This window comes from Hemicordylus capensis, chromosome 3 (genome assembly GCF_027244095.1).
Source record: "Hemicordylus capensis ecotype Gifberg chromosome 3, rHemCap1.1.pri, whole genome shotgun sequence".
NCBI classification, from domain to species: Eukaryota; Metazoa; Chordata; class Lepidosauria; order Squamata; family Cordylidae; genus Hemicordylus; species Hemicordylus capensis.
In genome coordinates, this window is record NC_069659.1 from 130,964,303 (window position 1) to 130,992,154 (window position 27,852).

Genomic DNA, 27,852 nt, shown 5'->3' on the forward strand with positions numbered 1-27,852 from the left:
TCTCGACACATCTGTACGTGGGAGGAGCTTTTCCAGGGAGATGGGGAGAGGGTCAAAAAGCGCCCACCGAGGAAGACATATACGCCTGCTCCGAAAGGTGTGTCCGCGCAACATGGAGAAAGGACTCGTTGTGTGAGGCATGTCAGAGCGAGACGAGGCTTCCCATGGTTAGGAAGAGAAGGTTAAGCCCCACATGCGCCTGGGAGATTCTGGGGCAATTGCTGAGTGCCGTGCAGTAGGCCGCTCGCCTCTGATCCGTAGGGCAAATAAAGCACCCGCAGAGAGAGAGGTCCAAGGCTGCAATTCTATGCACCCACACCTGGGAGGAATAAGTAACTCCGCGCAACACGCACAGGCTGCGGTCGTCGCGCACGGCGTGTGGTTCGCTAGCGCGCGCGAGCCTACTGCCCCGCTCCTCCCTCTCGTCTCTCGCCGGGCCCACTCAACTCCACCACTCTTGTTCTCCGTGTTACTTTTGTACAAGGAGAAAGTGCGGCCTTTGGCAGCGTGCCTTTCAGGCTCGTCTCGTCCCCACTCCATCCCATCCCCATCCCCATCCCATCCCACCCCCGTTTGGTCTCTAGGGAGTTTCCAGAGCCGGCACCGGGTGCCGTCTCCGCCCCCCCTCCCCCCACGTGTTGCTGCTGCTGCTGCTCTCCCTTTTTTCCCGTAAGCGAAAGCCCGTCCGTAGCGGTGAAGCGGAAACGAGTTAGTGGGTTGGTGAGAACTGACGTATCCAGACAAGGGCTACTTTGTAGGCGCCCTCTCCAGAAGCCGGAGACAACGGGCCCGCAGTCATTCAATCCCCCGGCAGTGGAGCAAGGAGCAGAGCAGAAAGTTTTGAAGCAGGGAAGGCGGGGAGAAACCGGCTTCGGAAACCGGGAGGAGAAGAGAAGAGTGATCCCAACTCCAGACAGAAACTTTCTAAAAGGGAGGGTTTAAGTTTGAGGAGGACCCCACACCTCCCCGCTTCCCGCCCTTCACTTAGGGGAAGAAGAAAAAGTAAGGTAATGACTAAGTTCCAAAAGATGATCACATAGAAGGAAGGAGGGAGGGGGAGCTGGTGACTTTCTCCATGTGCTGGAAAGTGCAGCAGAAATTCCTAACTCTGATTTTCTGAGTTGGTGTTCTTGGGGGAGGAGAGGATGACACAAGGCAGAGATGGAGGAGAGTCTTCTCAAGAGCAGAAGGAAGAAAAGGAAAGGGCGAAGAAGAGGAGGAGGAGGAAGAAAGAGAGCTGCAAGACACGGATTGTATGTTCCAACCTCCTGCTTCCCAGGCCTGAAGTTGAGACTCCTACACCTCCAGCTAACAATAGACTCAAGACCACCAAGTACACAGCTCTCTCCTTTTTGCCCAAGAACCTCTTTGAGCAGTTCCACCGCCTAGCCAATGTTTACTTTGTCTTCATTGCCTTGCTCAACTTTATGCCCGCTGTCAATGCCTTCCAGCCTGAACTGGCCTTGGCACCCGTGCTCTTCATCCTGGCAGTCACTGCTGTCAAGGACTTGTGGGAAGACTACAGCCGATACACTTCAGACCAGGAGATTAACCACATGGAGTGTCTGGTCTATTGCAGGTAACCAGGGGGTGGTAGTGGGGAAAGAGAATGCTGCTTGTTACTAGTCTCCTGGTGATGGCAGTGGTGTGTAAAGTTGAAAGGGCAGACCCAGATCTGGGGGATGCTGTGCTGGTGGGCCTGCTTCTGAAACTGAAGAGTGGAGAAAGCAGTTCACCCCACAGCTATCAGAAATGGAGATTTATTTGGTTGTATGTATTAACTTTTAAAAACTGATTCTCCCCCCCCCCTTGAACAAATACAGTTTCCCTAGCTTACTCTCCTTTGCAGTGCACAAGCTGTGTGGCCTATTGCCTTCAGACCTTTCCCTTGCCACAGACAATAACAAAAAAGAAATTGAGTTTTATGACTATCCTAATTCTTTTGTCAGCTAGGCTGCTATCATCTGCCTAATTTTATTTTTCTTTTAATATTATTATTTGTTTATTTAAACTAAATCTTGTATGGCTTGGTAATTAGATCAATTGCATCCCATCATACAGATTATGTACAAAACAAATTACAGCTCTTTTGTCATCTACTCAAAATCAACCACAACAGAAAAACTACTTAAACTGTTCTATGGATTAACTAATCTTAAAAACAGATATATCTTGATTGATTTACTACTCTTTAGCCAAAAGAAAATATTTTCATGTCAAATTATCCCCAGTAACACCAATGGCTCCACTTTGTCCTGTGTTTTATCATTCCAAAACCACACACAAATACTGCAGTTCAGAATAAACTTATCAACTTGCCGACCTTCTCTTACCCTCCAATAATTAGAAACTTTACTAAGCCTGTAATTTGCCAGCATTTATATAACCAATCATTCCAGAATGGAGGGTTGATATATTTCCATTTCTTCATAATAACCAATTTAGCAGCAGTCAATAAATGTATGACTAATTGTCTGTTAAAATTACATCTTTGGTATTGCATAACAAAATACTGAAATGACCCATAGGTAATAGATCATTATTTATTTTTCCTAAACTTCATTTTAAAATACTCTTATTTGGGGGCAAGTCCAAAATATATGCATTAAATTTGCTTTTGAACCTCACCATCACCAGCATTTCTCCTGAGCGGTGACAAAAATACGACTCCTGGTGAAATTACATAAAGGTAAAGTGTGCTGTCAAGTCGATTTCGACTCCTGGCACACACAGAGCCCTGTGGTTGTCTTTGGTAGAGTGCAGGAGGGGTTTACCATTGCCACCTCCCGCGCAGTATGAGATGATGCCTTTCAGCATCTTCCTATATTGCTGCTGCCCGATATAGTACCAGTGGAGAATTGAACTGGCAACCTTCTGTTTGTTAGTGAAGCATTTCCCTGCTGCGCCACTTATATTAAAAAAATTGAGAGATTTGTTTTAAATGGGTACTTAATGTAAACTTAGAAATACTTCATATCCATGTCCAAGTTTTAACAGAGTTTATATTGCTCAAATGTTTCATCATCTGGCTAATTTACTCCTCCGTTACAGCATTTTTTAATCCTCTGTGCACATACATTTACTCCCCACTTCATATACAATGATTCATCATAACTTTTATGCCTTGCAGCTTATTGTTCTGTCCCAGTTGAAGCCCTATTCACACATTATGTTCAACATGCACACAACCTAGCCATATTCACATGTTCTGTGCAATGTGTGTACATGTGAACACATATGGCTCTGTATACTTGTATTGTTATTCAGACAGTAAGTTCAACCGAATCAAATAAATAATAATAATAAATCTAAATTGAATAAATAATAATAATAATAACAACAACTTGAACACCTCACATACAGTAGTACATTTTCTATCTATATCCTGCATTGGAGGGGGACTGTATCCTGGTTCACTTTTAAAGTGAACACATATGCAGTCATTTACATAGAAGTGTGCATATGTCTATGGACCCCTGTATGCATATTTAGCACAATGTCTGAATAGGCTTTGTGTACAGTATGCATGTACAGTTATTAACACACTGTGTTCAACTTCCTATCTGTACCCTGAATTTGGGGAGGCCTGTATGGAGATTTACTTTCAAAATGAACACATGTACAGTAATTTGTGCCAGAATGTGTACAGATGTTTCTATGCTCATACAAACTAATGCCTGAATAGGGCTTGACACTTCCACTAAATGGGATTTAAAACATTCTGTGGCACTGTGTATGGAAGCTGTGGGGTGAGATGACCTGGCATGAACTGTTTTGTCTTGGACTGACATCTTGTGAAGTGGGATGCATCTGCAAGCCCCATCGATTTGATGTATAAGTTTGTGCAGGATTGCAGTGTTGGGCTGTAACATCAAGCATTCCCCCAAGTTTTTGCCTGCTGTTTTCAATTACGGACCCTCGGTTAGGTTCCCTCTCATGTCTGAACTTAATCTATATATTAAATTCTCTTAGCCGGCATGCGTGCCCAGGATTTGGTGGCGGAACTCTCGCGACACACTGTGAGAGGCCCGGCCGAGTGAGGAGGAGGAGAGGGGGAAGAAAGCAGCGGTAGAGGACCGGCGGGCAGATGGGGAAAGAGAAAAGTGGCGGGTGGGCGGGCGGATGGGGGGAGAAAAAAGTGGCGGAGGCAGGAAGATTGGGGGAGAGAAAAGCGGCGGCGGAGGGTGGGCGGACGGGAGGGAGAAAAAAATGGGCAGCGGGTGGGTGGACAGGAGAATTAAGCCACGGCGGGGGTAGGTGGGGGAGAGAAAGTGGCGGCTGGCGGGGGGAGGGGTAAGAAAGTGGCAGCGGGTTGTAGCGGCGCATGGCAGGTGGGCAGGGAGAAAGCTGGAGGGAGGGACTAGAGGCGCAGATTGTCTGTATCTGGTTCAGCTAGTATACTTGAAATGCTTTCCATACTATTTTAGAAAAGGAAAAAAATCAATTTTCAATCCATCGTGATCTTTTAATGTTGTTTATGTATGATTTACCTAGCACTATTTGATTTACTTTAAATTGCCTAACTAATTACTGTGTAATTAAATTGTTGGTATGCCTGGATTAGAATAGATCTCTTATTGGTTATATCTCATATAGTCTGAAATTAACATTATTCCTGAGTCTGAGATGTGTTCTTCTGTTCATACATCTCGGACATTACTTCATTGCAGAAAATGACTATATTTATAGCAGTTAAGTAATTTAGCCTTAGTAACTTGAATGCTCATTACAGCAATATGCAGTTAAATCTTTGCTGACCAGACAGAAAAGAATGGAGATTCCTAATTTTCAGGCTGTCTAGGCTAAGGAAGTGTGAAATTTTGCTGCATTTGCCTCTCTTAATGGCTGACTTGTATGTCTAGCTTTTGATCTCTTCACTCAGTGATTTGCAGCTGTTCGTGTGAACAATCTTCATAGGAAAGCATTGTGTCTGAAGTGCCATGAAAACAATGCCATTGTTGTCTGTTTCTCGCCCATATAAAGCACTAGATGCATTTTAAACTCACCAAGGACACTGAATAGGAGTGGGATTGAGGGCAGGTATTTATCTGTAGGCATAAGAAGAAGGGCTCACACAATTCCATAGCTCAATCCTGATCCTTGATTTCAGTGTTAATATCTGAAATGTGAGAGTTTCGCTGCCTGCTTGTGGCTTCCTTTTGGAACTTGTGCCATCTTTCTGTGCTCCAGACTGGAAAACTTCAAGCAGTGGGCAGGCCAGCAAATGGTTATACCAATTTCTAAAGCCTTTCTAAAGGGAATACCCTTGGACTACCACCATTTGCTGGCAGGGCAAGGATATTCCCTCTAGAAAGGCTTTCTTTTGCTCAGAAGTTTCTGATGTGGGTGGAGCACAATTTAGCAAGCTTTTACTTTAAGGGTTTGTATAAGAATCTGTTAATGATGATGGCTTTCCTAAGAAGGAGAATTATCTTTCTCCAATACTAGTGAAATACAGATGGACTAGTTACACAGGCTATGGGGAGGAGCTGTGGAATATATTCTCTTTTGATATACTGAGATTCTATATTGATTTTAAAAAACCTCTAATCAATTAAAGAAACACAAGCAATGAATAACAGAAAAGCCTTTTAAATGGTGGACAAACATACATAAAATGTGAATTTGCCTAATCAATTCAGATTAGAAGTAACAGGGTGTCATAGCTATAGGCCAGGTCACAAATTCACATATCAGATCTCACAGGAGGTGCTAGCTAGTTATAACATGGGATGGTAGTCACTTAAGAAGTGAGAACTAGACAGCTTGAAGTCAGGAACCTATGTGAGTGGAAGAAAATAGAAACATCTCCCTTGGAATTTATCTCTTTCTTCTAGTCTGGCTAATGCAATGAAGTAAGAAAAAGTGGTGGCAGCAGTAAAACCTGTAATGATGGTATGTAGCAGTGGTGGTTTGAAGCAAAGTATAAACATTCTTTTGAGAACTGTAAGATGCACAACTCCTCTAGTTACTACTTGTCCCACTGTCCTGCCTCAACAGCCCCTCTGCACTGCTGGTAGCTGCTGCTTTTCATGGACCATGTTTCTTCTCTCTTAGCCAGAAGTTTGTTTCTTTCCTCCCTCACTGAACACCACATCTCATCCTCCCAGAGACACCAATTCTGACATTACAAGAGAGAGAATCCAAATAAACTCTTAAATGCAGGCTGAATTTTTAGTTCCAGCAAATCACATTATTAATTTCATGGCTTCACATGGATGTTTTCCAGTAATGTTGGAAAGGGGAAAAAGAAGGGGAGGGGGAAAGAAAATGCAAAAACAGTGATTTTACATTTCATGAGGTGACACTCAAAAGTGATGTGAGGGTGGCTTTTGGTTCCTCTCTGGCTCTGGTATGTACGGTGTTTTGGAACACTTGTAATTAGTGGCCATGATGTTAAATCTGCATTAAATTACTTTTTTGTTTTTTTAACAAGCATATTTGCACAGTAAGTGCTGGTCAGAATAAACCAGTACTATTGGGGGCGGGGGGGGGGTTCAACAGTTTTTTGTTCTTTTAAAAAAAAACCTCAAATCACAAAATGTTGTGCCCCTTCCCTAAGCCCAATAGATTCATTAAAACTTCGGGATAATCGTGTTGGAAAAATGGGAATGATGATTAGACTCCATCTCCTAATATATCAAACAACTACAGGGGTAGAATCCATGCCCATTGATCATGAGATGCTCCATTTCCTGATCCTAGAAGCTCCATCTTTGGCCAGGAAGCCGGGGATTAAAAGGAGATGAAGCCTTTCCTTCTTTGTTAATGATTGTATTGCTGAACAAATCCCAGTACTGGTGCAGAGAGCAGTCAGATGTTGCTTGATTCATACCCCAGTACTGCCATACTAATTTGCTGCTACCTGCTCATTGTGTTCAGCTCATAAATCTTGCAGCAGAACATTGTCCGATGGAGACAGCAGGTGGAAAGGGATCCTGCTGATGAGACCAGTGCATACACAAAGAGATCTCCACACTTGCCTGCCTTTCTCCACAAAAAACAGGACTTCTGTGCTTACAAGTAGAGATGTCAGGATGACTGCCACATGAAGAATCCCATCTAAATAATGGCTGTTGAGCCAACTAATGGTTGCACACATAGGAGTGCATTCATAGGCAGCTATACTGCGTGAGGAATGAAATTCTAAGATCAGGCATTCTGAATAAGGAAGACCTAGGTACTTGGATCGTGAGTCTGCACGCATGTTAAAGTAATCCATTAAAAACCATTCTTTTCAGAAGACTCAATATGCATTCAAAACTATTTGTCATACTCCTTCAGTTTAGCTTTCGAATCTTTGCCCCCCCCTCCCCCAAACAAATGACCTGAAACTCGCATAGGCAATTTAACTCACCCTTCTGATTGTACCCGTGTCTGTCTGACTCACGTGTGCCACAGATATGGTGCCTCTGATTGCAAACCCATCCCCAGTATGATTGTCTATGATTTAATATGATGGTCTTGTTACATGCAAACCAAGCTGTAATCACCACAGACACGGTCCAGTGCCAGCCCTACTTCCCCTGGTAAGGGAACTGCCTGTGTAACATAGGCTACAGCCTTTGGACCCACAATCAGTAGCCTGTATTTTAAAATTGCTGCATGGATAGGCTCAGTGGGTTGTATGTTGCCTGGCTGTGGTACTATAACATGCTGTGATGCTATTGCTTTAGATGTAATTCTGAAGCTTGCAGGTATTTCCATCAGTAGATAAAGCCTTGATCTCCATTACCTTTTTGTTTACCTGTATATTCACCTTAAGAAAGCTGGTGGTGTTTGTAGCTTGACATTCTGTAAACAGCAATTGCTTTGCTTCTCCTTCAGTTATTCCAGTGTGTAAAGCCTGGGTTACTGCAGTCAGGTTTGTACAATAGTACTGTGCCACCTTTTTTTAAATGGAAAATTTTGACCGTTCTAGTCAAAATACAAGTTTAAGTGGGTAGTCTCTAGAGACCCAGAGGAAGAACACAAAGTGTATTTGAAGATACACCAAGGCTCCCATTAGCTTAATCCAACTATCTGAAACATCTTATCTGACACACTGTGTGACCTCCACATAAACTCTTATTTGAATAACTCCTGTATAAACAACATCTTGGTTAATTGAACTTCTGATACTTCTAAAATACCTTGGCTGTCCCCTCCTAGGTTGTTCTGGACAAATAACCTAGTCCTGCATCTTTATTTTTCAGCTCATGTCGTTACTTTTATGGCCTGGAAAGTAGACTGAACAATACTGTGTGCATCCTAAGAGTATGATTGTTGTTAACCTGCTTACTTAAAGGGAAAAACACCCCATAACATTAGTAGAAGGCATGTGTATATATATAGTTGCTGAACTACATCAAATATTCTAAAATCAGATCAGAAGTTATAAAATGGTGGCTGTCAAACTTTCTTATGGCTGGGATGACTGATGAATGTGGCCCATCTTCCTGCTTTGTGGACAGGGGGGCATATCAAGCAATAAAAATCTTTGCCTTTTCCCACCATAATTCCTATACTTCGCAATAAGTGCTATGGGGCCCCAACAAGAATTATGTTTTTAAGAGACGAAAAGGTAATTTATTCTAACCTCTACCTGCGAGATAGAACTAGCCAACTATTGGCCATCAGTGGAGCACCTACATGTTCCTTCTGATGAAGTTGTAAAGCCTTTTCCATCTCCTTACCTGAAAAAGCATGAAAAGGAACTGGATGGTGAAGTGGGATGTTAGAGAGCAGCTTTTCTCTGCTTTTAGGAAGACCTGCCTTGCACTTTGACAGAACTTGTGATCCACCTGTACATAAGAACAGCCCTGCTGGATCAGGCCCAAGGCCCATGGCCCATCTAGTCCAGCATCCTGCAACTGGTACTCAGAGGCATCCTGTAGAACTTGTGACCTACCAAGCTTGAACACAGAGCATGCCAGGGACTTGGCAAAACTCCTGTGTTTGGGGGCCTGCCTGGGACTTCAAAAAGAGAGGCGTTATCAAGCACCTAATGGGTCACAATACAGGTATGGTATGCTTTGCTTGTGCAGGCCTGCATTTTGAGGAATATAACTTCAGCAGCTGCAATGATAAAGTTACTGGCTCAGAAATGCATTGTAACCAAAGGAATAAACTAGATTCCAGATGTCCTGCTTAAAAGTGGCATACAGAACATCCTTTTTCATACTCTTGTGATAAATAATGTGTGTAGACATCATTCTCTGATATTGGTGCTTTCTCAATAATGGCTCCATTACTGTTATTTACCTATGTTTATTCAGCTGCTGATTACTTTACTTGCCATCATATCAGGGTGTTTTTTTTAAAGTGGTAGCTGGAGAAGAAAGAGAAGATAAAGCTGGCCATCACAATGCCTGCTTGCAGTGGCACGACATCCATCATATATAGACAAAAACAATGTCTGCAGTAAGGAGTGTTTGTGGATAACTAGATAACTCTTGATGATAACTGTTCAGAAAGTTCAAAATGCATTAATCAAAGCATTTGAGCTGGAAAAAACCTGTATTCCTCTCCATCTGCCTTTTTCAACAGTGCAGGTGCTACTTGTAGGGGGTGCACAAATTGTGATTCATGCACTAATTTGGAGCACAGCCTGGACACCTTAAAAAGTGAGGGGAGCAGGTCCGTACCTGCTCCTCCATTGCGCCACCCATCTTCCTGCTGCTGCAGCATGCAAGCCCCAGCACCTCCATGCAGCAGCGGCATGCACATGGCCTCCACATGTATATGCTGCTGCTGTGTGAAGGGTGCTGGGTGGGTGTGCCACCGCAGTCGGAAGCAGCGTGGAGCACCAAAGGAGCAGATACGGACCTGCTCCCCACTGTCGTGAATCTGTTAGCTCGGCTAACCCAACAGGATTTTACAACCCGCTTCAGCACTCCCCCTGAGAGTAACCAGAAAGCAGCAGTGAAACCAAATAAAGGAAGATAAAAGACTCACAAAGCAATTAGTCAATGGATTAAGTCCCCTGAACTGAAACTAGGTACCCCACTCTAACGCTAACTGAGTAATAAGTGGAAGAAAAAGACAAAACAAGGAATGAAACAAGTGAAGAACACAGAACAAGGAATTAAGGGAACAATGCAGGAAAGTACAGACAAGGCAAATTGGGACACAGAAATGGTTGAAATTCAAGAGCACACTATCTGCAGCCAACGAAGTTGCAAGCAGCATCAGAGCAAAGAGAGACTGTTGAATATATATGGCTCAAGAGAACCAGCAGCCAATCAGGCTTCCCTGAATCAGCACTTTGGCTTTTTCTTGGGATCTCCTACACCTGCGTGGCTCCCACTGAGCCTGCCTCTTGAGACGTCATTTCAAGACAGGTGAAATCCCAGGCTCTTTGCCGTCAGAGATAATGTCTGGTAGCTGTTGCGAATCCTCAGCTCCAGAGTCTGGTTTCTTTGCCAAATCCTGTGGCTGTGTCTCTAAGCCCTCACTAGCTGGTAAGTCATCCTGCTCTGACTCTTCTGAGTCAGAAGTCTGAGCCATGACACCCTCACTTTTAAAGGTATCCAAGCTGTGCTCTGAATTAGTGTATGAATCACAATTCGTGCACCCCCTACAAGTAGCACCTGCACTATTGAAAAAGGCAGATGGAGAGGAATACAGTTTCCCCCCCACCCCAGCTCAAATGCTTTAATTCACTTTTAAAGGTGCCTGGACTGTGCTTCAAATCAGTGCATGGATCATGATTCATGCACATCTCTACTTCAGTGTCGATCCAGAAATCAAATGGACTGAACTTGGCAGAAGCATCACTATGACAGTGCTATGCAAGATGATGCAATGCAGAAGCAATGTTCCTTAAAATATGGGCAGCGGCTGTAATTCATACATGCCTTTGTTTCCCCAAAACTTCACGTTTCAGCCTTTTTATTGGAAAGTTGGAGGCTGTTTCGAACATGCACTCTGGAAGCTGTTGCTTTCTAGAGTTAACTAGGCTGGATTTTAATCCAAGTGAGCTATGGCACTCTTGTATTTTAATTGGGTTAAATTAAAGCCAGAATTGATGCCACTTAGAACACCCTCCTCTAGGCAGTTCTTGGCTGCCGCATGAGTTAAATTTTTACATGCAGTGTGTGCTATAGGGAGGATGTTCTAGTCATGATGTTGGTGTGACTGCCTCCTTCCCAGGACAGAAGCTTGGTCCTCTGCAAGCATTGCAATGGGATGTCCTTCTGTCATGTTTATGTCATATTCTTGAGCTTTCCAGAGGTATTTGGTTGGCAGCTGTTGGAAATGAAATGCTGGATCAGATGTACCTGGATTCAACCCAACAAGGCAATTTATATGTTCTTTCCCATTCTTAATGTGGTTTGGGTTACAAAAACGTAGGCACAGGAATGCAGTGCTAGCCTACAAAAGAACCCAAACATGTTGGTCTTCTGGAATTCAGATCCAGCAGTTCTGTTTGCTTAGTGGCTTCAGAGTAGAGAAAAAGAGGCAGGAAAAGTGCCTTTCTCTCACCAGGGAAACCTTCTCAGTGTAGCCACAGCTTGCTTTGCACTCTCAACCACAGCAGATTTTGAACACATGGAATTAGCATAAGTATGGGAAAGTGCCTGCTTCTGTTTGTTTGTATAATAAGCTTGTGTGACAGGGGAGCATGTGGTAGGAGGCATAGGGCCTTGTGCTATGGTCCATTGTAGTGTTCCAGTGAGCTGAAACAAATCTCTCAAGGCTGAGAACAAGACATGATGGGCAGCCAAAACATTATGGAGTTTGCTTTGATGCCTTTGAAGTAGTCCTCCACAGTTGTGATCCACCTGAGAGCAGCATCTGCTATAAATGGCAGCTCACTATAAGATCATTAAACCAACTGGTCCTTGCAGTTTATTGGGTAGGGGCGGGCTTGGAGAACAAGGAAGGGTTGTCAGCATCTGGCCAACCACAATATATGGTTTTGCAGTCAATGAACCTGCAGGAGCAGAGAAACATACAGCGAATGGGCATCAGCACTTGATATCAGCTGTACTACAAATTACAGAAGGGGAGGAAAAGACTGATATAGCATTGCCATTTGCTGGGTTTTTGTAGCAGTCCTGTCTTTTCTATAATGGGTAATCCTGCCCCTAGACAGCATCTTTGTGTATTTTAATTCATTTTGTCCAATTGACCTTTACTATTTTAAAGCTCAGGGTTTCTCATCTTGTTGCCCTAGAATGTTTTACTCTCACATCCTTACCCTGAAATCAGCAAGTTCACTGAAATGACTGAGACAGGATCAAAATGAACATGATGCAGAAATCTGTGATTGAATCTCTCAAGATTTTTTAAAACTTTAAAGTAGCCATGGAAGTCTCTGAACTTGATTCGAATAGTGGTGCAAGGAAATGGTGTGTGTGTGTCTTTCTGTGGTGGTGTTTTTTGGGACGTTGTTTTCCCCATATAAATCCTCTCACAAAAGCTACGATTAGTTTTTGCTGGGTACAACCCCGCCCCCCCCCCCCAGGTACTAGTGTTCTGCCTGAATTTCCCCTCAACATGTTTAATAGCAGCTGTTGTGGGTAAGAGTTAGATTTAGATCGGTAAAATGTGCTGGTGGAAAGTTTAAAAAAATCTCACCCAGTGCTGCTGCTTGGATCAACACTGGAGCAGCTGCCTTCTTTAAGAAAAACAACAACCCTGAAAACTGGAGATCTGATCACAGATCTCTTGCGTCATGTTTGACCCTGACTCACTCTTCTGAGATGAGCAACAAATTGGGTTGTCACTTTTTATAGCAGGGATCTTGTTATAGCGGCATAAGAGAGAATGGATTTCCGTGAGACAATAGATATGTGGAACATGAAGACAGAAGACTGTGTGTGAGTGAGAAAGAGACAGAGGGGTTGGGTTTTCTCCAAAATGTGTTTTGTATTTAGCAGCTATATGAAAAATCTAATATATTGTTTCAAAAGCTAAAACATTAAGCCATCTCTACAATAAGCACTTAGAAGCAAGGTTGAGCCTGGCAGTATTTTGTAAGCTTTTCCTGCACTTGTATAATCACAAATTCATTTTTTACCATACTGTCTTACGGGGACAGAGGTAGGCAGATATCAGGGTGAAGTGACAGTAAACCCAGTTGAGAATTCCTTTGTAAACAGTTTCATAGGCTGGGTTCAGACATATAGGATAACCACAGTCAGTCGTAGCCAGGGTTACAATTCCTAACTCCAGTTGGTGCTGCAGATGTTTAACAAACCTTGGCCGGTTGAACTGGAGTTGCAGGAGAGGGAACCCTCTCCCTACTGCTCGGCCTCACAGGCTGATCCTGCCCAGCTCAGTGGCCAGACTGTGGGCAAAGTGTCACCATGTCAGTGACTCGGCCACGATTGGACACAGTCACCAAGAGGCATTTCCTTGGTGCTCAGCTATCTCTGGAGGCTCAGCTATCTCCTGCCTCCTATTGCCAATGATAACTTAACCCCTATCTCTGCACTCCCAGCTATGCTGTCTCAATAAGTGAACTTCCCCAAAGTGGCTTGTGGAGCTATTACTCTGTGGCAGAAGGGCACACATCCTCATTGGGGGTTCGGAGTTTCTGTTCATTGCTTTTCAACATCCTCGGCAGGGTAGGGCATGGTATCGCCTACCACTATTTGTGCCACTTGCTTACCACTGTTCGCTCTAAGGCATGTGCACGTGTGTGTGCTCCCAGGTTTTTGGATGTCTGCTCAGTTCATTTTAGATCCTGCTCATGTTGAATCAGGAAGGCCTCGTTCTGAATGCATGTGCATGCACACTGCCGTGATACTCGTTCTTCGTCGTCTTCGCCATGAGCCCCACTGCCTGTTGAGATCATCTGGAGAGGTTCATCTGTGGTTGCTGCCCACTCGTCTGGCGGCTATGCGGGAACAGGCCTTCTGCATGGGAACGGGAACTGGACTTTGGAATGCACTCCCTGTTGAAATAGGCGCCTCCCCATCTCTGGCAACTTTCAAAAAGGTGCTGAAGACACATTTATTCACCCAGGCTTTTAAATTAGATTTACAGTTTTAAATTTTTAATACTGGGTTTTAAATTTTTTAATGTTTTAATTGATTTTCATTGTAAACTGCCCAGAGATGCAAGTTTTGGGCAGTATAGAAATATTTTAAATAATATATCTATAATAAATACTGTTGCCCAGAGCAAAACTCATTCTGCACAGAGATGGAAAAAAAATTAGAGGAACCACTGTCGCCTCCCTCCCCTCCAGGGCTGTTCTTTTAGTGGTGAACTGGTGCCGTTCACAGCCATGCATTCTCTTGCCAAGCGCTAACTGGAAGGGGTTTCCCATGTCCCTTCCCTCATTGCCCCCTGTGCCCCCAGGAATCCCTTTCTGGTCAGCACACACCATCAACCCCTCCCACACCCATTGCCCCGTGCCATGCATGTTAAGGGGACCCTATGTGCCTTTCCTCCCCATCCAGCAGCACTCTCAATGACCTCCTCCCCACAATTGGGAATCATATAGCTGCACTACAAGACACACTCAGCCCAAAATAAACTGTCAGGAAACCCCCATGGCACATACAAGGGGGCTCCAAGAACCCTTATTTTCTCATGCCCTACCCAGATGTTCGTTACACCCTTCCATGTCAGTGGCCAGGTGTGAGTTGGGAACCTGCACACCATGACTGGAACAGAGCTTGGAAGATGAATGGCTTAACTTTATTACAAAACAATTCCATAAGCTGGCAGGGCTCCCATGAGCAAGGTGGGGCCAGGTGCTTGCTATCTGCAACCTAGCCTCCTGTCGTTGGTGTGGACAATAGCCCCATGCACCTCTTAGCAGTTTAAAAGGCGGTGAGCGCTTCCACAGCCATGAACTTGCCGGGCTCTCAAGTGTTTGAGGGTGTAGATGCTCCCAGGTCTATCTTGAGAAGGCCACTCTCACTGTCGTCATACCTCCTGAGGGGCTGCACCGAAGCCAGTGGAAGGCCAGAATTGCCATCTATCTCCACCGCCTTCCTCCTTGCCCTCTAGATGTGTGGACAGGTCCATGGACTTCTCGAGCAGGACGTTGCCCATTGACTCGCAGATGTTGTGAAGGATGCAGCAGGCCATGAGCACGTTGGGCACCACACCAGTGTTCCCTCTAACAGAGATTCCTGGATGTTGTTGACTACCAGAATCCCCAGCTGCATTGGCATTTGCTTGGGGATTCTGGGAGTTGTAGTCAACATCTGAGAATCCCTGTTAGAGGGAACACTGCACCATATTCTCCTCCATGTCTAGCAAGCTGTTTAGGGCGCACCAGCAAGCCTTCAGCCTCCCAAATGCCCTCTCTTCCATCTTGATGATGTTGTGCCAGTGGTTGAAGTGTCTCTCCACAGCATTCTTGGGTGAACAGAAGGAGGTGCCCATCCATTCCTTCGGGCTGTACCTCTAATCCCTGAATATTACAACAACAATCAGGTTCACCCCTTCCCTCATGATCTCGCAGATGGTGGATCTGCCAACCACAGATAGGTTGCTGAGGGTCAATTAGGTAGAGCTTGAGGCCAGCTTGTAGATAGATATACTGTAGCACCCCTCCTCTGCACAGAGATCACCCGGTGCATCACTGTGTCCTGGCGGGTGAGATAGGGTGCCAACTCTCTCACCAGGTAGTCGAAGGTTGTTCTGTGGATCCTGAAGCTGGCCTGGAAGTGGTCGTCCTCCCACTCATCCATATTTTCCATTCACCTCCAGGTATTGTTGTGCCTGGCAGCGCCCACCTTCTCCTTTCCTTGTACCACTGCTCGTCCAGGGCCTGCATGGCACTAGTAGATACAGGCTGGGTTCACACAATCTCAAGGGTTCTGGTTAAAAGCCCCTGGTGGCGCAGTGGTAAAACTGCCGCCCTGTAACCAGAAGGTTACAAGTTTGATCCTGACCACGGGCTCAAGGTTGACTCAGCCTTCCATCCTTCCGAGGTTGGTAAAATGAGTACCCAGAATGTTGGGGGGCAATATGCTAAATCATTGTAAACCGCTTAGATAGCTTCTAGCTATAGAGCGGTATATAAATGTAAGTGCTATTGCTATTGCTATTGCTAAAAGGTTAATCAGAACATAAGAACAGCCTTGCTGGATTAGGCCCATCTAGTCCAGCATCCTGTTTCACACAGTGGCCCACCAGATGGCATGCCCTCTCTCTTGCAGTTGCTCCCCTGCAACTGATATTCAGAGGCATCTTGCCTGTGAGGCTGGAGGTAGACTACAGCGACCAGACTAGTAGCCATTGTAGTCCTGTTCTCCATGAATCCGTCTAAGCCCCCTTTAAAGCCATCCAAGCTAGTTGCCTCCACCACTTCACATGTGCTGCGGTACTTGAATTTTCCAGCGTTCAGTTTCATGGGATGACCCCTGGTTCAAGTATTGAGAGAGTATTTTTTCTCTGTCCACTCTGCCTACTCCCTGCTCCAGATCCCTGATCATCTTTGTTGCCCTCTTCTACACCTCTTCTAGTTCTACAATAACCTTCTTAAGATATGGTCAGTGACCAGAATTGTAAACAGTCTTCCAAATGTGGCAACAACATATATTTGTATAAAGGCATTATGATACTAGCACTTTTATTTTCAGTGCCCTTCCTAATGATCCCTAGCATGGTGTTTTCCTTTTTTACAGGTGCTGAACACTGAGTAGACACTTTCAGTAAGCTGTTCAAACTGACCCCAAGCTCGGGCTGACCAGTGACCTGGTCAGTCACTGACAGCTCAGACCCCATCAGTGTATATGTGAAGTTGGGGTTTTTTGCCCCAATATTCATCACTTTACACTTCCTTACATTGAACTGTATTTGCTAGTTTGTTTCCCACTCACCCATTTTGAAGAGATCCTTTTGGAGCTCCTCAGAATCGGTTGTGAATTTCACTACCCTATATAGTTTAGTGTCATCTACAGATTTGGCTGCTTCTCTGGTTACACCAATTTCTAGATCATTTATGAACAAGTTAAAGAGCACTGCTCTGAGTACAGATCCCTGGGGGACCCCACTTCCTACTTCATTGTGAAAACTGTCAATTTATACCTACCCTCTGTTTCCTGTCCTTCAACCAGTTAGCAATCCACACATGTACTTGTCCACGTATCTGATGATTGCTAAGTTTACTCAAAAGCCTTTGATGGGAAACTTTGTCAAAAGCTTTTTGGAAGTCCAAGTATGCTAAGTCTGAACTGATATGGATCACCTTTATCCACAGGCCTGTTGACACTCTCAAAGAATTCCAAAAGGTTAGTAAAGCAAGACTTGCCCTTGCAGAAGCTATGCTGGTTTTCCTTCAGCAAGGCCTTTTCTTCTATATGTTTAACAGTTTTGTCCTTGGTATGCTTTCCATCAATTTACCTGTCACTGAAGTTAAGCTGACAGGCCTGTAGTTTCCCAGATCCCCCCTGGATCCCTTTTTGAAAATTGGAATTGCATTGGCTACTTTATAGTCATCTGGTACAGAGCCTGATTGTAGTGACAAGTTACATATTCTTGCTAGGAGATCAGCATTTTCACATTTGAGTTCCTTCAGAACTCTTGGATGGATGCCATCTGACCCTGGCAATTTTTTAGGTTTTGGTTTTTAAAGACAGTTTAGAACATCCCCTCCCGTCACCTCAAATTAGTGAACCGAGTGGAGCTGACTATGTGAACCCAGAATTTCAGGGCAATCCTGATCATACTGCTCTGGTTAACCAACATTTAACCAGGACAGATAACTAGGGTTTAGTGCCAGTTATCTATCTTGGTTAAATGGTGGTTATCTGGAGCAGTTCTAACTTTTTAACCAGGATCCTTGTCATTATGTGAACCCAGCCACAATGTCTAACTTGACTCTAGATTAAAATCCCACTGAGCCATGGACTGATAGGAAAGTGATGGGCAGGTAACCAACTATCCCTCAGCTTCAGAACCCCACTGGTAAAACAAGAGTAATAAATCCAAGATGTTTAGGATCTTGGGTTGTGGACCTTAAAAGTCCCCACCATACTGTCAACCCACTGCTTCTGGGACCTAAGTTCAGGCAACAAGATCTAGAAGCCTATTCTGGTTTAGTTGATAGCTCCTGGAACTGCAATCAGCATGGACCCTGGAAGACTTTGCAACGTTGGGGTCAATCCACAAGGTTGCCTTTGGGCCCCATTGCAGCACTCAGGGCTCCAGATAGCTTCTGAGGTTGATCAGATGCCTGATATTTCATAGGATTATTGTGAGGATAAAGATAAAGATTGAGGCGCACCTTTTAATGCTAAAAGTACTATATATAAATAGTAATCGTGATGTGGCCATTTCAATAATAGCAGCTAAGGATGAGAAAGAACAGTGCTCCTCTGGGAAGCTTTAATATTTTTTAACTGCTTGGCTGTCTTCCCTTACAGTAATGCTGCCCATGGGTGAGGCTGTGAGATGTGCCAGCCAGGCCTTGCCTCATGTCTAGTCATTTCATAAATTCTAGCCTTTTTGGAGGGTTGCAGGATTGGCAGAAGTAGTTTTCTTGGATTTGTGTTTGTTATGGTTGCCTAGCAGCATAGATTGCATTTCAAGAAATTGCACTCAAAGGCTTCACTGCTGAAGCATATTCAATGCCTTACCCATTTAAAGGGAAGGCATAGCACTTGGCATAAAACTATAGTTGCAAAATAGTCTGCTGCTGTGGTTTCAGAGAATAAATTATGGCAATAACCTTTCAGGGGTAGCCAACAAGTCTAACTCGCACTGTCATGCATTTTGCTCTGAAAATGTTTCAAAATAATATGTTAAACATGACATACTTTTGGTTTACATCTTCCTCTTTGTTGCACAGTGTTAGCACCTGTTGCCACATGTCTAGCAGTGCCAGGCAGGTACGTCATTCTGGAAAATCAGGAAATGCTATAGGCTTGCAAGTAATTATTTCAAGTAAACACAAGAATACAAACTTTTATAGTACTCATACAAAAGTGGTTTAATTGAAACTACTATGGAATTCAGGCAAATAGGAATACAAGAAAACCTTGGTATTTGCGGGGCTTCCATTCCCCACCATTACCACGGATAAGGAAACTGCAAATACAGATTAACTATGTCTATAACTTTGCGGGGGTTGAGTTCCTGGAGGCCCGAAAATAACTGACAAAACAGGCAAAAATGGAGGGGAACAGAAAATAAAGTGCCCTACCATAGTCCATGGGCCTCCAGTAACGTCCCCCCAAAGTGCCAAAATCTGTGGAAGGGGGGAGGTTCACAAAAAATTGTGATTTGGGGAGCTTTTTTTGTCAAAATGAACCACAAAATGGCTCCTAGTCACAAAATGGCAGGTGCAAAGGTATTTCCACCCACCCCAACCAATGGATACAAGAAAATTAACCCTTTTTGGGGCCTATTTTTATAAAAAATGTCAAGGTCGGGTGCTAATTACCTGACCGTGGAGATGTGAAACCACGTGTCAGGTCCATGAATGCCAAAGTTTGCCTGTATATTTAGACTGCCTTTCATTCTATATAAGAACGGCTTGAAACCTTGCAGAAGCTCCTGCCAGTCAGTGTGGACAATGCTGAGCTAGATGGACCAATGGTCTGACTTGGTATAAGGTAGCTTTCTATGTTTCTCTGTGATGAAGCAGCTCTTAGATAAGACCTGAGAAGAGCAGTTGTCATGTTGAGTTTGATCCACTTGGAGAATCTTGTGAGTGTGACTGACTGAAGCAAAGCCGAACCAGCCACGTAGTGATGTCACCATAGGGGAACATCCAGGGACAAGGAAAACCCAATGCACTGAGTGCTAAAGGGAAAGGGATAAAAAGAGCTTTGGGAGCACTAGAAGAGAGTTCAGAGGGAGGCAGGTGGAGGGGGAGTTGAATCTCTGCCTGGCTGTTGCTAGGATTGATGGTTGTGAACAGGGGTTAGTGGGTCCAGTAGACTCTCCATTTCTGAAGCCATCCTCTCTATCTTGGATCCTAGATCCCATAGATCTCTGGGTTCACAGAGCTCCTCCCTTGGTGGTGCTGCAGTGTGCAAACAAGAGCCTTATATATCTGAAAATAATGGGATTTCAGAAGCAGTCCAGACAATGTGATGGTTCCTAAATAATAATGTTAGGTTCTTTAACTCCATTGATATTAGAGATTTTGTTGTTCTGCAAGACACCATTTAATTGTGTTTCAGAGTTATGTCAACAAATCTAACTCTTAAAAATTTCCTCTGGTCTCAGAGATATATTTCCAAGGGCCAAATTACATGCGACACTAATCCTGTCATTGATGGATGAGTGTAACCAGATAATGAAACGGAAGCTGTCCTTTCATATTAAAAAACAAAACCAAACCCTGCAGGGGGCCTGATCTGGCTCAGGATGATGGGTGGGGAGAGGCAGCAGGGTTTACACTATGCCCTGCACATGAAAACCATCCCTTGAAGTGACTGTTTTCCCTCAAAGTGGATATTTGAAGTAATCAGCTGTTTTACCAGCAAATAGCTATTTCTTGGAGGGAAGTGATTTTCAGTAAAATAGCACAGGAGAAAAGTGTTTAAACACCACCCCCCACTGCCAGTTGCCACAGTCCCAGTCTCATATATATTGCTTAAGTTCTGACCAACTTCCTGATTAAACCTATCCATCAATGATGAGTCTGTCACGTGTAATTTGGCTCTAGAAGTCATATAAAGAATCAGTGCCAGAGGGAGATACTTTAGCAGTTGGTTTGCATCTGATTGCCTGCTTCAACATAATATTTCCCCAGTAACATTACTCTAGGGACAACTGGAGATGTGTAAGCGTTCTAATTTCTGTATTCCTTTAGATCTAACTTCTTTCTTTATATATATCTGGTGGAAATTGGACAACTGTATGAGTAACATCATAGGTCATGTAGTGGGGTTCATCATGGAAATTGTTGGGGGATAGAATTTACACAACAGTAAAAGTTACAAAGAAGGAAAATAGCAAAACAATCACGTGGAAATAATTGTACATTCTGGGTAACTTTTTCACCTGTTTATCTGGCATTTTAAGTGATGTTATGGAAACACTGTAAAAAATATATGGAATAAAAATCCTCCAGGCTTCAACTTTTGAACCTGAGTCGATGAATGAGACTAGATTTGTTGGGTTTGTATTTGCACATCATTTGGTTTTAACGCTTCTCTTCAGCCCAATTTATTTTTTTATTTAACACCACCAAATTGACATCAATATTCATATGTTGTTGGTATGGATTATCTAGTTAAAGTTGTGCTGTCGAGTTGGTGTCGATGCCTGGCGACCACAGAGCCATGTGGTTTTTCTTTGACAGAATACAGAGGGATTTTACTATTGCCATCTCCCGTGCAGTATGAGATGATGCCTTTCAGCATCTTCCTATATCATTGATGCCCAATATAGGTGTTTCCCATAGTCTGGGAAACATACCAGCGAGGATTCGAACTGGCAACCTCTGGCTTGCTAATCAAGTCATTTTTCCACTGCACGATTAGGCTAGGTCTGATGTTAATTGAGATGCTTCCATTTGGCACTGACTGACAGGATGGTGCACTCAGTTATGACATCACAGTTCTGCATTATTTGCAGCCTCCATAAGCAGGGAGTTGGTGTCTCCCAAGTACAAGCAACTTGTGCTTTGTTGGAATTGAACATGTTGAAACTGTGTACCCAAGTCCTGAGCAATGCCCATTGCTACTGCATCCTTAAGAGGAGATTCACTTATCCTTCTTATTTTCCCCGCGTCTGTTGCAATAAATGGTAGAACTTCTGGTTCTCGGGGCCATGAGATTTAAAAGTCATATGTCTGAGGATTTTGAACTTGTGGCAAGACCCGCTTCATGCATTAAAAGAGCAGTTGAGGAAGCAGACATCTGTTTCTCTGCCCCTAATATTTTGGAATGTATGAAGGATTCTTTACCCTTATATCAGCTTGAAAATCTTTCCTTCTAAGAAAGTTTTACTTGACATGAAAACTTCCCTGAAGCAGGAGAGTCTACTTCAGTGAGTAAAAGTATGAGTGATTCTGAGAAAAATAAGATTGATTTTGACAATCAATTTTTAAAAAATTGATCTTTAAAAAAACAAGTTTTTAAAGTGTGTGTGTGTGTGTTTTGTTATTTGATGTGTGTTATGTGTTTCTATTGGATATTTTGATGTGTTGTGAGCCACCCAAGAATTTGTTATCGGGCAACTAACACATAAAGATGATGATTTATTAGGGGAAATATTGGTTTACCCAGGTGTCTAATGCAGTGGCCACATTTTACATAAACATATTAGGCGAATGGGATTTGAAATCTAACCACAGGCATCTTTGGAGTGTAAGAATTTAACCTAAATGTGCACATCAGATGATAAAGCTTTTGAAACCAAAGCAAATTGTACAAAATCCAACCTAGCCAGCTAAGGCATTAATATAATTACAGTGCAGCGATTTCATCAGGTATTCAGTTGGATTTTGTGGTTCATAAGGTTGCCATGTTTCATAAGGCTCTTTTGCATGCATGGTCTATTTTTCTTTCCCTTTCCAGTATTACTTCAGCAGCTTCATTGCTCACCTTGTCATTTTTACCAACTTGTATTCCTCCTGGCTACATCTCTAAAAGGCTGGGGTGAAGGTGGGGTGGGGAAGAGCTGACTTCCTTAATACAGGATGAAAAAAAGGACTTTTTATTTTTAGCACTGCGTTTTAACTCCTTATTCACCTCAGACCTCTCTGGTTTCTAGCTATTGTTATACTCAAGTAAAACAAGGAAAGGAATGTTTCTTTCCCCTGATGTTTTGTCTCTGCTTTCTTTCCTGTTCTTCTGTAAAAAGAACCTAGCTACCCCACGCCTCATGCTGAGGGCTTTAACATCAGGGAGCAGGTTTTTAGGGATTTCCTCCAGCAATTTCTAGATGTAGGAACAATGGCATGATGAAGCAGGTTCCTGCTCCTGAAGAGATGATGGCACTCTTCAAGTAGTGGTTTCCTGGGCTGGAAGGAAAAGCAGACATGGGGAAGCAAGTAATTGCCGAGAGGATAATTCTTCTTGGGGGGAGAAATGGTTGTCTGTGGAGTTGATACAAAAAAACGAAAGACTCTGGTTTTGGTTAAATAGGCCATGGAGAGGAAGGGGTCAGGTATTGTAAAAGCTATTTGTTCCAAACATTCTGAGATTAGCTCACTATCTGCCTGAAGCTGCTAATCTATTTGTAATTAGCAAGTAACCTTTTCTGTTGTTAAATATAGCCTAGAAGTACAAAATACCTGCTCATTCTGCTTGACAAACTATTAAGTTTGTTGTAAAGAAAACCCATACAATCTGTAACCCTTCAAACTAAATGCAAACCACCAGTCATACACTGCAGGCTGCTAGGTTCTTGACAACCCCTCCCTCAATTCCCTTCCCCATTCTTGTACTTCAAGATAGGCAACAGAAACAGGAGTTCCATTAGCCACCGCCCCTCCCCCCTCCCCCATGCTGCCATCCATGGAGGATGCACTGTGTTCAGTATCTGGCATAGATTCCTTACAGTTCTGGTGCCTGGGAATTAGCAGTGAAAAACAGATAAGGTGATATCAGTTTTTTCTCTAGTATTGACCTACAATGACTATTTCAAAATGCATTTTTAATTGAGATCCTCCCCACAACATACACACTGTTGGAATGGGTTACACTATAACTCACTTGGAGGCTGTGAGGTGCAGTGATAGTGACAAAGCATTGGGGAACCATCTGCTCATTTTGCATACATCATGCTTTGTCTGCTTCCTTATCGGATGTTGATGGGATTCAGGAGATTTTAATCCCAGGTAGTGACCCAGTTCCAATATGGTTTGTCAAAGACAGTCAGTAACGGCCCAGCCTGCTCATGGTTGGGTCATCAATGCCTTAACAGGTGAGGGCACATTACGATCTTTGCCTGAACACATCTCATATGCCAGGTGCATCTCTTTTAGGAAAACAAGAGTCTTGCCACCCATGTTCCCTCTAATGTTTTTTTCCATCTGCGTGCACAACGAGTTTTGTTCTGGGCAGTAATATCAAGGCAGTGTGTGTGCACATGCATTCAGAATGGGGCCTTCCTGGTTTAACTTGAGTGGGATCTAAAATTAACTGAACACACTTTAGAGGGAACACTGCTTGTCACGCTCTTTTATACCTCGCTAATCTCAAGTACTGTAATGCAACTATATGCAAGCTTCAGTTGCTGTAGAATACTACTTCACATGGGTGTCTGCAAGACTTTTTCCAGAGAAGTGACAAAGGCTACAATCCTGGAAGTAATTACCCCCACCCTCCGGACACCCATGCTCAGCACTTTCTGGGAACAGGGAGGCATGAACAATCTGCAGGGTATGCAGTAGGTACCTCTTCCTTTTGGGACACAATTGGAGGATTTCAATTGAAGGGTGGGAGGGGGGAAACCCCATTTGTTGCAGTTCTAATTTGTTATGCAGACACGAGAAAACATTAGAAATACTACATAAAGTTGTGCCATCGAGTCAGTGTTGACTCTTGGTGCCCACAGAGCCCTGTGGTTTTCTGTGGTAGAATACAGGAGAGATTTACTATTGCCTCCTTCCACACAGTATGAGATGATGACTTTCAGAATCTTTCTATATCGCTGCTGCCCGATATAGGTGTTTCCCATAGTCTGGGAAGCATACCAGCAGGGATTCGAACCGACAACCTCTTGCTCCCTAGGCAAGTTATTTCCCCGCTGCACCATTTATCTGGGTAGAAATACTGCATAGGTTGTACGTACATAAGTACCCACCCTGTAGTTGCCTTAGGCCTTGTCTGTCTGTTTGTGACCAGTTGCCAGAGTTGTGGTTGTGTTTTGGTTTGTTTGAGGTGTTGCTGCCCTGTAGATGTTTTATGTTATACTTGCTTGGTGACTTTGATCTAAGGAGCTGCTGAAGAGTGCTGGTATATGCCTGTTGCGCTATGATCTGGTGAAGTGGGCTATATGGTGTAGGCACCTTGTATTGCTAGTATGAGGCAAAGGGACCTAGAGGCCTCATTGTACCTTTCACTTCTCACAATGTGTTCCATGCACACATTGCAGTGTGCCCTCCTCACTCCATGCTACTTAATAAGATGGGTGTGCAGTGGAACAGGCCTGATTAATCATGAGGGGAACAGTTAGCAGAGGCTGCCTTGGATGCTCCCTCACATGTTCTGTGTCACTGAAAAATACTGACTGAGACTTTTGTGAGTTTCTTTCTTTCCCTTTGTTTATTTTTTATTTTTATATTTTTTTTACATTTTATATCCCGCTCTTCCTCCAAGGAGCCTAGAGTGGTGTACTACATACTTAGGTTTCTCCTCGCAACAACCCTGTGAAGTAGGTTAGGCTGAGAGAAGTGACTGGCCCAGAGTCACCCAGCAAGTCTCATGGCTGAATGGGGATTTGAATTCGGGTCTCCCCAGTCTTAGTCCAGCACTCTAACCACTATACCACGCTGGCACCACACTGGGAGTTCTCTCACATTGCAAGATCTTGCATTGCAGATTTTACACTTTTAAAACTATATGGAATTTGTAGAAATACCAAAAATCCTATTTATGGATATGGTTCTCTTATTTCTAGAAAGTTTTCTCTGGTTTCAAAGTCTGCCATTCTATTCTGCCTAGGGTTTTTTGTTTTCTAATGTTTGGATGTTTATTATCTTTACTCAGTAGTACTCAGATAATTTAAATCATGTTTCCACCCTCTTGCTTCCAAGCTGGAGAATGTTGTGCTTCTTCTGAATTTGGCAATCTTGTACCCTGTTGTTTGAACTTTGTGTTGGTATCACTGACAGTTACTCTCTTTTCAAGCAGGGATATCTTTCTTTTAGCCACAATAAAATTCCTTCGCGCTATGCCTGTTATCCTCTCAAGATCCCCCCCCCTTCATTTTTAAGCCTCTAAAGAAGATTCTGCGTGCCTATAAAAAGAACTCTAGGAAGGTGATGGGAGGAAATGTGCTGTGTCAGTCACAGCATAACCTTCACAGATGTCTCTTAATTGGATGAGAACACTGGGTGTCTTCTACAGCCTTAGTCAACTTACAGTGCAGTGGCCCATTCCAGACTGGCACTATGGATGAATACAGATGACTGTTTTATCTGGTGGCAACTAACTGCAATGTGTATATGGCTCTGTGAGAAGCCACTGGTTTGTTACATCCTGCCATAAGGTGAAGAGTGTTATACCACACATCTGCATTGAATCAGAAAGCCGAGGTTCTAGTCAAATTTTCCTTACTACTTGGTGAGATGTTACAGGCAACTGTCTTACCACATGGTTACATGCAAATTGTGGTAAGTTACCACTTCATGTGGTTATCCGTATTCTACTATTTAAGGTTTTCTGAGGAAAGAACCTTAGCTTCATCACATTTTATGCAGAGGTGGGATAGTGAGGGCCAGACAGGCACCAGATGGAGTCCTGTCAAAAAGCTGACCAATGCTATAAAACACCCCCACTCTGGGCCAAACTAGATGTTTGCTGGAATGTGTCTCTGAAAGGTTTGCTTCCAGTTGGAAGTATAAGTGTATATATGCACTTGTGTATTTCAGCTTAAGTACATTTCCAAGAACAGTTCTATAATTGCGAAACCCTGCAGAGGGCAAAATATTACTTTTGGACTGTATGTGAGAATTATGGCCTTTTAGTTATATTAAATGACAGCTTAGAGCTACATTCCTAGGCATACTTTCTTAGAAATAAACATTTGTGGATTATATGCCCTCTCCCGCCTTTACTGCCACTTCCCAGGTTGTGTCTGACTACAGCCTCAGTTAGCTGGACCTAGCATACTAGAGAAGTTTTCAAGCAACTGATTAAAATCAGCCTTGCACCCGAATACCTTGTGAAATGCCATTTGCCCAAAGCTGGTTAATATTCATTGGCTAGCAATTGACTATACCTTAATTTGCACAAACCCTCACTGGTTTATCTTTTGGTCACATTAAAACAGAGGTCATCACTATTTTTCAAGTAGCAGCCCCCTTGGCAAAAAAGCCCCCTTCCCACCATGCTGATTTCCACACAGTGCTGTACTTTCCCTAGCAGCCGCTGAGATTGGCGGGGATTTGGGGAGGCAATTTTTATTTAAGTATTTATTTAGCATATTTTAATACCACCCCCATATAGAAAACTCTAGGGGGGTTGCAATTTTAAAACACAAACAATTGAAACATTAAATCAATTAAAACAGTTAAAATAGATAATTTAAAGCTTAAATTTTAAAACTAAGAACTAAACATTTGATTAAACAGATATGTTTTCAGTTTAAAAAACAAAACATCTAGAGATGGGGAGATTCTAATTTTGTTTGGGAGCACATTGCAATGTCCTGGGGCAACCTTAGAAACCGGTTTTGGGTCGTGACCAGACCTCCCATGATTATCTTAATAGGTGGTGGTATTCAATGAAAGGGTAGTCACCTGTGCCATACAGGAAGAGAAGGACTGAAAACAAAGTCACTCTCCAGCCCTTCTTTTTACTTATCTGGCATAATTGCCTGATCTTTCCTTGAGACAGGCCTAGTTCTCATCAAGGTGGGAAATGGGTATCTATCAACCTATCTATCTATTTGATTTCTATACTGCCCTTCCAAAAATAGCTTAGGGCGATTTACAATACAATACAATACAATACAATACAATACAATACAATACACAGTTACAATAAAAAACTATAAAAACAATATAAAACCAATTAACAATTAAAACATTTAAAACAGTTTAAAAACCCTGGAAAACCAGGCCAATAATGAATTCTTAAGAGCTTAAGGGATAGGTCTTAAGGGCTCTCCTGAAGGCCAATAATGAATTCAAATTATGCGTATATGCAGGGAGTGCATTCCACAGCCCAGGAGCAGCTACAGAGAAGGCCCACCTCTGAGTCGCCACCAGATGTACCAGTAGTAACTGGAGGCGGACCTCCTCAGATGATCTTAACATGCAGTGGGGAT

The 27,852-nt window shown here is 43.3% G+C and overlaps 1 protein-coding gene across 1 annotated transcript in view; it reads left to right on the forward strand.

The window, feature by feature from the left end:
* Window positions 1–29: 29 nt before the first annotated feature.
* ATP10A (ATPase phospholipid transporting 10A (putative)) overlaps window positions 30–27,852 on the forward strand; it is a 169,894-nt gene continuing 142,071 nt past the window's right edge. Inside the window, exon 1 of the mRNA XM_053311535.1 lies at window positions 30–1,579. Within this exon, the coding sequence (XP_053167510.1) occupies window positions 1,146–1,579 (434 nt within the window). The 5' untranslated portion in view covers window positions 30–1,145. The remainder of the gene's footprint in view (window positions 1,580–27,852) is intronic.